Here is a 12293-nt window from a genome sequence, read left to right on the forward strand (position 1 = left end):
CAAACAAAAGATAGAAAATATTACGAAATGCAAAATGGATCATTTTGATTGCATTAAATTAAAAAGGTTTTGTGTAAACAGAAGCAATGCAGCCAAGATTAGAAGGAAAACAGAAAGCCAGTGTTTATGATAAAGGCCTCATTTCTAGGAAACTAAATCAAATTTATAAGAATGCGAGTTATTCCCCAATTGAGAAATGGTCAAAGGGTATAATAGGCAGTTTTCTGATGAAGAAATCAAAGCTATCTATTTCCATATGAAAAAATGCTCTAAATCACTATTGATTAGAGATATGCAAATTAAAACAACTCTGAGGTATCACCTCACACCTATCAGATTGGCTAATATGAGAAAAAAAGGAAAATAATAAATGTTGGAGATGTGGAAAAATTGGAACACTAATGTATTGTTGGTGGAGTTGTGAACTGATCCAAACATTCTGAAGAGCAATTTGGAACTATGCCCAAAGGGCTTTGGGGCTGTGCATACCCTTTGACCCAGTTAATACCACTACTTGGTCTATATCCCAAAGAGATTATATAAAAGGGAAAAGGATCCACATGCACAAACATATTTGTAGCAGCTCTCTTTGTGGTGTCAAAGAATTGGCAAACGAGGGAATGCCCATCAATTAGGGAATAGCTGAACAAGTTGTGGTATATGAATGTCATGGAATACTACTGTGCTATAAGAAATGATGAGTAGGCAGATTTCAGAAAAACCTGGAAAGACTTAAGTGGCCTGATGCTGAGTGAAGTGAGCAGAACCAGAACATTGGACACAGTAATAGCAACACCATGGGATGATCAGCTGTGATAGACTTGGCACTTCTCAGCAATGCAACGATCCCGGACAAATCCAAAGGATACATGATGGAAAATGCTCTCCACATCCAGAAAAAAGGACTGTGGAATCTCCATGCAGATTGAACCATACTGTTTCTACTTTTTTGTTGTTTTGTTTTTTCTTTTTTTGAGGTTTTCCCCTTTTGTTCTGATTCTTCTTTCACAATATGACTAATGTGGACATGTTTTAATCATACATATATAATGTATACATTTAATCATACATATATAATCTATATCACATTCATTTCTGTCTTAGGGAGGGGGAAGGAAAGGGAGGGAGGGAGAAAATTTTGGAACTCAAAATCTTACAAAAATGAAATGTTATGAGGCAGTTAGGTGGCACAGTGGATAAAGCACTGGCCCCCTGGATTCAGGAGGACCTGAGTTCAAATCTGGCCTCAGACACTTGACACTTATTAGCTGTGTGACCCTGGGCAAGTCACTTAACCCTCATTGTCCCCTCCCCCCCCAAAAAAAGAACAAAAAAGAATGTTGAAAACTTTACATGAACTGAAAAAAAAATACTATTAAGATTGAAAATAAAAATCCCACCTTCTTCCAGGATAGGGATGGGGTTATATGTGAGGCTAAGCAGAACCTCCCTAACCTTGGTATATGAATAAAACAGAGAGGCTTGAGTTAATTAGTTACTGTCAATCCTAAGTGGTCTGATGCTGAGTGAAGTGAGCAGAACCAGGAGAACATTGTACACAGTAACAGCAACACTGTACAATGATCAACTGTGATAGACTTAGTTCTCTTCTCCAAAGATGGGAATAGCTACCTATGGCATTAAGATATAGCATGGGGGGGCAGCTAAATGGCACAGTGGTTAAAGCATTGGCCCTGGATTCAGGAGTACCTGAGTTCAAATCCGGCCTCAGACACTTGACACTTACTAGCTGTGTGACCCTGGGCAAGTCACTTAACCCCCATTGCCCTACCAAAACCAAACAAACAAAAAAACCAAACCAAACAAACAAACAAAAAAAGATATAGCATGGAGGAATACAACTGGTCCTGAGCTGACTTAACCTTGTTCCCCTTCTTTAGAGACTTTGCTATGGCTCAGACTAAAGCAGAGCTCCAGCTAAGCCAAATGTCAGAAGCAGGAGATATTATGCAGAAAAGGCTTTGAGATGTCTGAGAGGAGCTAGCATCGTCAGTTACTGAATCGCCAATCTGTTCTTAGTGAAGGTGTGACTATCTGCTCTTTCCTAAAACCTCTTCCCCTGTTCCACCACTGACTTTTTAATGTGGTGTGCTTATAAATTCTCCACCTCTGATAACAGAGAGAGTGTTCCAGCCTTATTTAAGGTCCCAATCTGCTTTCTCTGGAGTGAATTATTCCTAACCCATCCCAGAAGGAACAATAAACATAGTAGCAGAAACCAGGGAGTTACCATCATTAAAGAAAATTTATTGATTAGAAGGATAGTTCCCTCCCTGATACTGGTTGCAAAAAATCAAAAGCAAACCCAAAAAGCCCAGGAGAGACATCCAGTATTAAGCACTGTGGGGACTTCACTTTCTGTACAAGCCTAGAATCCTTGCCTGGTTGAGAAGGTGCTAGTAGCCAACCAGACCCAGTGGATGTTCCGTGTTGGTGAAGGCATTCAACAGATTGCTTTCTTGTCAATATGTACTTCTCAGTGACTTTTTGCCATGGAAGAAGTAGAAAGAAGAGTTGTAAAGTTGATCAGCAATCACTGGCTAAGAAACAGAGCTTGCAAGTCCCGGGACTAGTGGTATCACACCACCTTGTTGATGATGGTTCCCAATCCTTCAATCTCACATTGGACTTCATCTCCTTTCTGTTAACATAGAACAGTCTCTATGTGATCAACTGTCTTTCTACTCTGGAACTGCACCTGCTCCTTTCCTTGGCTCATAAGCACTTCAGGCAAAGGACAGAAGGGATCCCCTTGATGAAATAAGAGCCAGAAACCAAGGAGAATCTGAGGTACCCTCTGGCTTTTGCTCTATTTCCATTACCCAGCTAACATACCTTGAGAAATACTGGGGGTTTCCTAAACACACCAACACCTGGTGGGGTCCCAGTCAGGAAGACATCCCCAGGATACAGAGTGACGAATCTGTAAGAGAGCAGGAATCAGAAGTTAAATGTCTTTGGCCTCTCAGGGTCAGGGTGAGAAGTGCCAGGTTCACTTTCTGGCAGGGAACAGATCAGTTGGGATAGTGTTATCTTCTACTCATAAAGCTGGGGCAAATAAAACACAGTTCTACTTACTGTGAGACCCATGCTATTAGGTCTTCTGTCTTAAACACCATTTGGCTGGTACTACTGCTCTGTACTACCTCCCCATTCACTCGGCAAGAGATCTTCAAGTTGTGTGGATCTGAAATAACATCTTGAATACTTAGGGTCCTTTCTTCCCTGTTAGGAAGAAAGTTATCCACATTTCATAGATGGGGAAACAGGCATACAAAACTTAAATAACACATGCAGGGTAACACAGTTCTCAACATTTGCTAAACAATTTCTGTGTATAGAACAATGTGCTATATTCCATTGGAGTTTGTTTTTTTTTTAAATTAGAAGATTTATACCTTGCCTTGGAAACTGGTAGCAGAGACAGACCAAATGTATACGTGATGATGACTTAATGCTTACACAACATGAAAGACAAATTAATAATAATGTTTCACTTATTAGGTGACTATTTCACTTAATGAATTTTCCAGATATCTGAATTTACTCCTTTTAACTTTTGTCTTCATCTTTTTTAACAGACATCTTTCTAAAACTTTTTACACACTTTTGTTAACATGGTATAATGAACATATTTTCAACTTTTTCTTGATGACTCAAATCTTGTGCTGTAAAACAATGAATTCCTGTGTATTGCTGATATGTAGAAAACCCTTTGCTCCTGAAGTAATTGGCCAAGACAGCCGTGTTTTTATAATTCTTTGTCTACTTTCTGTAGGTCTTGAACTATCAATGCTTCTCATGTGTGACTCTGTTATGACCCACAAAAACCCGAGTGAGGGCCACACATCTCTTAGTAAGTGCATGGGCTCTGTGATAGCCATTATTCTTGCTATTCACAGGCTGTATTCAGGTTGTTTCCTTGCTCATAACTGGGTTCTAGGAAGCTGAACAGGTCTTCCCTCCAGAGAAGTGGGGCATTACTACAAATAAACATAGCACACTGATGCTAGTGTTGGATGAAAATCCAAGTCCAGTGTCTGACCCACTATGCACAGGTGACACACGGAAGCATGATCCTGAAGGCCAACACCCAAACCATCCCCTAAAGACCCCTGCTTCTGACACCCAGACTCTCTCGAGTTCTGCCTTGGACTAAACAGCACAAGAGTCCAGTGAGAATGCATTCCTTCCACTACAGCAAAAGGGAAAGGCAGAGAGGAAAGGCTCAGGGGTCCAAGATCCAGGGTCCTACCTGCTATACAATCTTTGGTCACCAAGGCAGGACCCAGAGGGCAGAAGGTGTCGAAGGTTTTTCCAAGGAGCCACTGCTTCCCATTGCGTCTCATTTGCCAGTCACGAGCACTCACATCGTGTGCCACAGTGAACCCAGCCACATGAGCCATGGCATCTGTGGCCTATGAGGGGAGACTGTATCAAGGTAGGCTAGGGGATAGGGATAGGGATTGTGAATTGAATGGTATGAGAAACTCCTCATCTTCTTAGAGATGCCTAGAGGTATGAGAGGTTAATGACTCACCCAGGGTCCCAGGTCTTCCTGGTGTCTCCTCTGCCATGCTGCTTCACCAAGAGCAGACTGGCGATTCGGTAACTGACAATGTTAGCTCCTCTCAGTAACACATCTCAAAGCCTTTTCTGCACAATAACAGATGAGCCATGCATGCACAGGGACTCCTGCTTCTGATGTTTGGCTTCGTTGGAGCTCTGCCTCAAACTGAGGCAAGTCCCTAACTAAGGAAGGGGAACCAGGCTAAGTCACTTTAGGACCTGTTGTATTCCTCCGTACCACATCTGAGTGCCGTGGCTAGCTATTCGCATCTCTGGGGAAGAGAATGCTTAGGAGTAACAGTAACTAAGTAACTCTAGCCTCTCTGCTCTATTCCTGTAGCCTCACATACAACCCCAGCCCTCTTACCTTAATATGTTTGCCCTTCTTTCCAATGACAAAGGCCAGTTCCACTTCCCAGTCCACCTCCTGTAAAGTAGGAAAGCCGAATATTGAGTAGCGACCCTTCCGTAGGCAATACTTTTATTCTCTGAAGCCCTTGGGAAGCGACTTAGGGCTAAGGTTCAAAGACAGTGGTATTCAAAGTAAATACATGATAACAAAGACATACTGGTAATGGTGCTAGGAGGTTAAAAGCACATTTCTATTCCCTGAAGCCCTCAGGAGCCTCAGGATTGGAGGCTAAGAGGCTGATGCACTAAGACAGTGCTACCGATGGCTATCTGGCCACATCCACAATCATCCACCAACCAAAAAGGCCTCAGCACTCTGAGACAGAAGTTGAGTCCCAAGGAGGAATTCTCAAACATGTTTTAGAATTTATTCAACAGAACAAACAGATAGCTTCCCACTGTGAATACTTTGAAGGATAACGCATACTCAGATGAATAAGTTCTATCATGCTTACTAAAAGTCAGCCTTCAAGTGTGGTCTAATAGAATATAATAATAGGTCTAATTAAAAAATGAACAATCTTGAACTTCAGGTTACAAGTGCCGCTTAATTATCACTGTTCTAAGAGCAGAGAGCCCTTGAAATCTAGGCTGTGAGCAAGTTGCACAGGCTAAAGAGGAGAACATAGGAAAGGACCAAATTAAACTCTTGGACCGGGGATGGAACAAAGGGCTACAATCTATCTAGGAGTGGAATTTTGTGGCGAGATAGATGGGAAAAGGCAGGAAGTTAGGGTAAAGGGGGGCATGACATTTACTTTACTCTCAGGAGGCAGGACAACCTCATCATAGGGCCCCACGATAGAGCTACCAAACTTGCTGAAAATGATGGGCTCCGTGGGCACCGGCACATTCTGTTCCTTGCAGTGATCCACATAGTTCATGCCCACACACACCACTTTGTCTGGCTGGGTGATGGGAGACAGAAAAGTAACCTCTGACCGTTTCAGAACTGGCTGCTTAGATTCCAAAGCTCTGCAGAAAACAAAGAAAAAGCTTGAAGGAAGACAGTAAGAGAGTCAGGACTCAGGAGTTCTACTTCCATATGGAGAACTTCCCTTTGCCACAGTTAAATCATTTGATTTAAAAATACATTTTACGTTACATCAATCACTAGAAGTTTCCATGTTAAATATTCAAATCAACTACTATCTCATTTCCCTAACCTAATCTCTTTCATCAAAAGATCTCAAAGCACTTTATGCTTTGAAGGTGAGAAAGAAAAGCTTAGCTTGCCCCTTGTATGTGGATTTCATTTGGGACTTATGGTCTAAGAGACCTTTCCATATTGAGTTTCAGGAAGAAATTCTATGGGAAAAGGTAGATCTGGCTTTGCCTCAGAGGGAGTGAAAGGGTCTCTACCATAACAAAATCATGGTAAAATGGATATTTTCAAGGAAAACAGGTACTCTACATGCCTAGGTGCTGCCTCCAAGCTCTGCCTCTGCTTGCTTTGCAAAGTCTCTCTAGGCCTCAGATGCAATTTTATGCCTGCAGAAAAGGACAAGTCACTGTGGTTCAACTAACAGAGCTTCAGAAATTTTAGCCAGATGGAAGAGAATAGAATTGGACACACACACGATGGCTCTCCCACCCTGCCAGTCTGTTCGTAGCCTTTTCTATATTTCTCCCTTGATAATAACATCTATTGGCATGGTTTCAATTATTATTTTTATGTGGCCGAATCTTTGTCCCCTCCCTCAATGTCTGTCCAGAGCTCTAAGCTTATCCTTCCAATTGTCTATCAAGCATCTCCACCTGGACATTCAACCAGCACCTTAAAAACCAACATTCTCAAAATTAAATTGATCCACCTTTCTCCCAAATTCTCTATTGTTGTTGATCGCACCACTATCTCCTAGTCACCAAATCTCAAAAACCTCAGTCATCTTTGCCTCTTCTCTCTCCTTTATCCCATAGTCCCACCAGACAGTTACCAAGTCACATGGATTCCGCCTCTGAAATATCTCTTGCCTGGATGCTCACCTTTCATTATGATTTCAAGCACACTAAGTAAGGATCTCATTTTTTTTCTCTCTTAGGTATTTGCAAGAGCCACCTATTTAGTTTTCCTGACATAAGGCTATCCTCTGTTGACTCTATCCTTCACATTTCTTCTAAAGTAATTTTTATAACTGACTATTTGGGGCATGTAACAGCTCAAGTTAAAAAAAAAAAAGTGGTTTCTCAATGCCAACTGAATACAATATAAAATCTTTAGTCTAGGGACAGCTAGGTGGTGCAGTGAATAAAGCACTGGCCCTGGAGCCTTCTGCTCCTTTCTCCTCCATTACCAATTTCACAAGAAGAGGTGGCCCTTCTTGACAAGGCCTCTACAAGCACAAGTGATTCTATTCTATCCTTTCTTGTCCAACAGATCATCTCTTCCACCATCTCCACTCTCACTACTTTTCAGTCTTTCATTGTCCATTGGCTACTTGTCCATTGGCTACTTCCCCACTGCCCACAAACAAGCCCTCATCTCCCCCTTCCTCAAAAAAGACTCTCGCTTAATCCATCCAAATATATTTCTCTTCCATAATCTCTCCTCCTACCTCTCTTCTTTTATTGGCTAAACTCCTTGAGAAAGCCACCGACAATTGATGCCTCTCACTCCCTTAACTCCCTGGAGTCTGGTTTCTGAGCTCATCATTCAACCCAAACTACCCTCTCCTTGATATCTTCTTTACTCTAGGTTTTTGTGACATTGATCTCTCCTGATTCTCCTCTTAACCATCTGACTGCTCCTTCTCAGTCTCCTTTCCTGGCTCTTTATCCAGCTCATGCTCATGACCCCCAGCAGGTCTCCCCTAAGGTTCTATCATGGACAATTTTCTCTTCTACCTGTATTCTATTTCACTTGATGATCTCATAAGCTTCTGCGGGTTCACCTATCATTTCTATTAAGACAATTCTCAGATGTTTCTAGCCCTAACCTCTCTGCTGACCTCTGCCCTCACATCCCTAACTGCCTATTGCCTATCTCAAACTGTATATTCTATTTACATCTTTGACTAAACATATCCCATTTACATCTTGAACATGTCTCAAACTGACCTCATTATCTTTTCCCCCAAACTCTCCCCTCTTCCTAACTTCCCTATAATTGTGGAGGGTCCTGCCATCCTTTCAGTCACCCAAGCTTCCAACCAAGGTGTCACCCCTGACTTCTCACTCTGCACCCCACCCACCTGCCCCATGTCCAATCATTTGCCACTTTCTGTCGCTTTTCCCTTTGCAGTGTCTCTCCTATATACCTCCTTCTCTCCTCTGACACTGCCAACACCCTGGTCCAGGCCCTAATCCCCTCGCATGTGGATTTGTCTCCCTGCCTGGAGTCTCTCCCCTTTCTAGTTCATCTTCCACTTAGCTGTCAAATTGATTTTCTCAAAGTAAGAGTTTCTTAATGTCTCCTCTTTCCCCACCCTCACCCCTACCCCTACTTGATCAATCTCAATGACTACCTATTAGTGCCAGGATCAAATATAAAATTCTCTGTTTGGCTTTTAAAGTCCTTCATAACCACCCCCCTTTTTCACGTTCCAGTTTCCTTGTACCTTAGTCCCCAACACCTCCTCTGACATCGTCACTGCTGCCTTTTTGCTGTTCCTCAACACATAACACGCCATCTCCCAAGTCCTGCCTCTTCACTGGATGCCCCTCTTGCCCAGAACTCTCTCCTTCCTCATCTCTCCCTTTTGGCCTCCCTGGTTTCCTTCAAGTCAAAGCTAAAGTGCCATCTTCTAAAGGAAGTCTTCCGCAGGCCTCCTCAATCTTTGTGCTTTCCCTCTATGTGAGATTATCTCCAATTTATCTTCTATACATCCAATTTGTACAGAACTGTTTACATAGTTTGCATGCTGCCTCCCCCACCAGACCATAAGCTCCTTGAGATCTGAGACTGTTGGGGGGGGGGAGGGAGGTACCTTTCTTTGAATCCTGCATGCTTAGCAAAGTGTGCAACACATAGTAGGTGCTTAATAAATGCTTAGTGACAGACTGAGTTTATCTCTGATCTTAGTCAGGAAAATAAGAGTTTAAAAAAGGGGTTTAAACTGGATTTTTACTAGTTTTATAACTGATTTTCTTTTTCTTTTTTTTGGTGAGGCAATTGGGGTTAAGTGACTCACCCAGGGTCACACAGCTAAGTTGTCAAGTATCTTAGGCCGGATTTGAACTCAGGTTCTCCTGACTCCAGGGCCAGTGCTTTATCCATTGCACTACCTAGCTGCCCCTTCATAACTGATTCTCAACAAAAATATATCTTTTTTGTCTAGTCTTATCATACTGATAGCCATAGTAGAATTTTTTTTCTTTTCTTTTCTTTTTTTTTTTACCTTTTTGCCACAGAGAAGGCACTTTCTCCCTGTTCCAGGAACTCCCTCATGGTCTTGGGCAGGCTGGAGTCAAAGGCATTGAGGTTAATCACCCCACCACCATCCTTCTCCTCTAGTCCCAGGTGAGGCCCTTTCAGGTGAGGGGCTTGGAACTGGACCAGTCTCATGCCTCTGGAAATCTGACAGACCACCTTATGATTCTGTAACAAAGCTATATGTAGGGTTCTTGAAACAGGCACCAACATCAGAACCTATAGGGGAAATAATGTAAAGAAAGAAACAGAGAAAGAATAGGGAGAACAACCAAATTGGCCACTTAATGCTATAGAACCTAATCCTTTGCTAATCACCCCAAACCAGAAAACAGTCTCTGTCCTCAAAGGGTGGTAGATGAGATAAGACATGCATACATGAAAAAAAAACTAGAGACCAATATAAGGCAATACATGGCTAAGTGATAGACTGTATGGTAAAGTGGGAATTGAGAGTTGAGAAAGTTGTCAAGGCAGGCTTCAGGGAAGATGACCCAACACTTCTTGGAATGGAAATTAATGAATCTATATTGGGTGACATGAAAGTAAAAATGAGTAAAGTATATGGTACCATGAAGAAGTAAGCCTAACTGGAACAGATGTAGTATTTATACTACCTGGAAAAGATTTGGGTTTGTCATGTATTCCCTCTTCCAAATTATTTATGAAATGCTCATAAGATCAGTTCTAGCACTTATCCTTGGAGAATCCCATTACTTTTACTTCTCCATCCAAAGAATGATTCTTTTGTCAGGTCCCTATCCATGAAAAATATTCTCTCTTTCCAAATTCTAGTTACCCAACTTTTAAAAATAGCATTCAGTACAGAATCTGGTCAAGGCTTTTGGGAAATCTAAGTAAATTTCATCCTTGGTTTTTTGTGATTCCCGTATTTATACATTCCCTTGAAGAACACTAGATTTGTCAGGCATGATTTCCCATCCTAGATTTGTTTACACTCAGCTAAAGACTAATTAGGTCAAGGACGGTGGTTTGATCCCTGTTCAGGCAAGGTAATTTTTCACAAAAGACTGCACTCCTAACTCCGGCCAGCTGTCCCACTAGTCAAAGAGCATACCAGAAGAGAGAGGTTTCCACACTGGAAAAACAACTCAAAAATACAAAACTTTCTAACTGATAACCCACACTTTTACAAAATATTTAACAATGCTGCACTGCACAAATGCTTTGACCTCATAAAGTTCCCAGGAGAATGTAAAGATAAACATGACTGGGAAGTTGTCTGTACAAAGGCTGCAGCCCAGCCTGCCTTAATTGCAAGGTCAGCAAGACTCTATAACCACCACCTCCCTTTATGCCAAAATCTCCACGCAGAAGGGAAACTTTGTTCAAAGTTCTGGGATAAAATAGAATCAGTTGCTACCCAAGGTCATGATAAAAGTCCATACTTAAAAAGCAAATGGCCACCATTTTTGGAGACTTTCTGGAGGCTTAAATCCCTTCTTTTCTTCCTTTTTCTACCTTGGTCTTCCTCAGCCCTCTCCATTCCTTCAGCTGTCTCCTCCTGGACCATCTCCCTAAGATCCTTTCCAACGTTTAAATCCTATGATTATTAAAATTCATATAACTCTATGAGGTTTGCTAACTATGTTTATATATATATATATATATATATATATATATATATATATATATATATATATATATGTAAATAATCTCAATTGAGCTTCACAGCATCCCTGTGATCACTAGTTTGTTTTAACTGCACCTATAATTTCATCAAACTAGGAACTTCCTCTACAGATGAAGGTCAGCACTTTCTTTGCAACAGTATGGTCTTAAAAGAATTGCCTGGGGGGCACTGAGAGGTTACATCAATTGTGCAGGATCACCTAACCAGTGTGAGTCACACTAGAACCCAAGCCTTCCTGGCTCCTGAAACCCGCCCTCCATCCATGACACCACGCTGCCCCAATTATTTATTGTTATTATTATTTTACAAAGGAGGCCCAAAGAGTTTAAGTAACTTGGCCCCCAGCTTAAGGGGAGCCAGTCCGTGATCCTAGCTCCACTTCCCTACACCAGCTCCCATCTCCCCAGCCATTGTTGGGGGAGAGTGGAGAGTGCAGTACTGGTTGGCCACCTTCCCTGTAGTGGCTTCATTTGATCATACCCAGTTGTTCGTCCTCCCCTCCCCGGAGAAAGGAAAACAAGCGAGGTAGAGGAAACTGAAGCACAGGCGGGATAGCCAAGAGCCTGCCCCCTTGGGGTTTCAGTGCTGACAATTTCAAACCTGGGATGAGGGTGGTAGTATGGGGCAGGGGAAAAGGGAAGGGGCTAGGGACAGAGACAAGGGCGGGGACATGGGGCAAAGGCATAGGGTAGGGGCGGGGGCAAAGGGCAAAGGCATGGGGTAGGGGCGGGGGGGGCCCTCCCCCACCCTCAGGGCGAGCAGCCGGAAGGCACGTCTTACCTGGCCCCAGGCAGCAGCTTCTGCCTCTCCCGCGCACTGGGATGACGTATTTAGGCCCTGGTTGGGGGGGGGGGGTGGGCCAGAGGTGCTAGGGGCAAAGGTTAAAAGGTTGTGGGTTTGGGACCTTTCTGGATACAGTCTATCCACAACTCCTCCACTCTGGAACTACAATTCCCGAAAGGCTGCGCGTTTCCTTCGTAGCCTCAGGGCAAGACTAGCCAATTGGAAGCCGGGGGGTGTGGGGCTTTCAGGAACGTCACCGCTCTTCCTAAGCAATGAGAAGAAGCTTTGTCATTTCTCCCGCCGGTGTCCGGACTCCAACAGCTGCTTTGGAGCTCACGGCTTTTTGAGGTCCCCTGCTTTCTGACCGCGAAAGGCAGAGCTTCCTCAGCCAGCATTTATTAAACAACTCTGCTCGTGTATAGAGACCCAAAGCATCGGAGCATAGGACGGTGTTTGTTAATGAGAGGAGAGAGACAGAGAGGGAGG

General features: G+C 42.9%; 1 protein-coding gene across 1 annotated transcript; it reads right to left on the bottom strand.

Annotated features, from left to right (window-relative positions):
• Nucleotides 1-2247: 2247 nt before the first annotated feature.
• Nucleotides 2248-11958, bottom strand: FAHD2A (fumarylacetoacetate hydrolase domain containing 2A). The gene is made up of 8 exons (XM_043987368.1): nt 11805-11958; nt 9339-9589; nt 5760-5976; nt 4958-5017; nt 4277-4439; nt 3100-3208; nt 2857-2944; nt 2248-2662 (listed from the first exon to the last, which is right to left on the bottom strand). Exons 2-8 carry the CDS (start codon nt 9581-9583, stop codon nt 2600-2602), a joined length of 945 nt encoding a protein of 314 aa, XP_043843303.1. The 5' UTR covers nt 9584-9589; nt 11805-11958; the 3' UTR covers nt 2248-2599.
• Between the last annotated feature and the right edge of the window lie 335 nt (nt 11959-12293).

The sequence above is a fragment of the Dromiciops gliroides genome, chromosome 2 (assembly GCF_019393635.1).
Source record: "Dromiciops gliroides isolate mDroGli1 chromosome 2, mDroGli1.pri, whole genome shotgun sequence".
In the NCBI taxonomy this organism is placed as follows: domain Eukaryota; kingdom Metazoa; phylum Chordata; class Mammalia; order Microbiotheria; family Microbiotheriidae; genus Dromiciops; species Dromiciops gliroides.

Bases quoted from the DNA above. Each gene is read 5' to 3' on its own strand.
- FAHD2A (XM_043987368.1), bottom strand. From the start codon at position 9,583: ATGTTGGTGCCTGTTTCAAGAACCCTACATATAGCTTTGTTACAGAAT. The intron at 5,977-9,338 runs GTAAAAAAAAAA...TGTTTTCTGCAG, and splicing joins GCCTTCTCTGTGGCAAAAAG to AGCTTTGGAATCTAAGCAGC. The intron at 2,945-3,099 runs GTAAGTAGAACT...GCTCTCTTACAG, and splicing joins CTAATAGCATGGGTCTCACA to ATTCGTCACTCTGTATCCTG.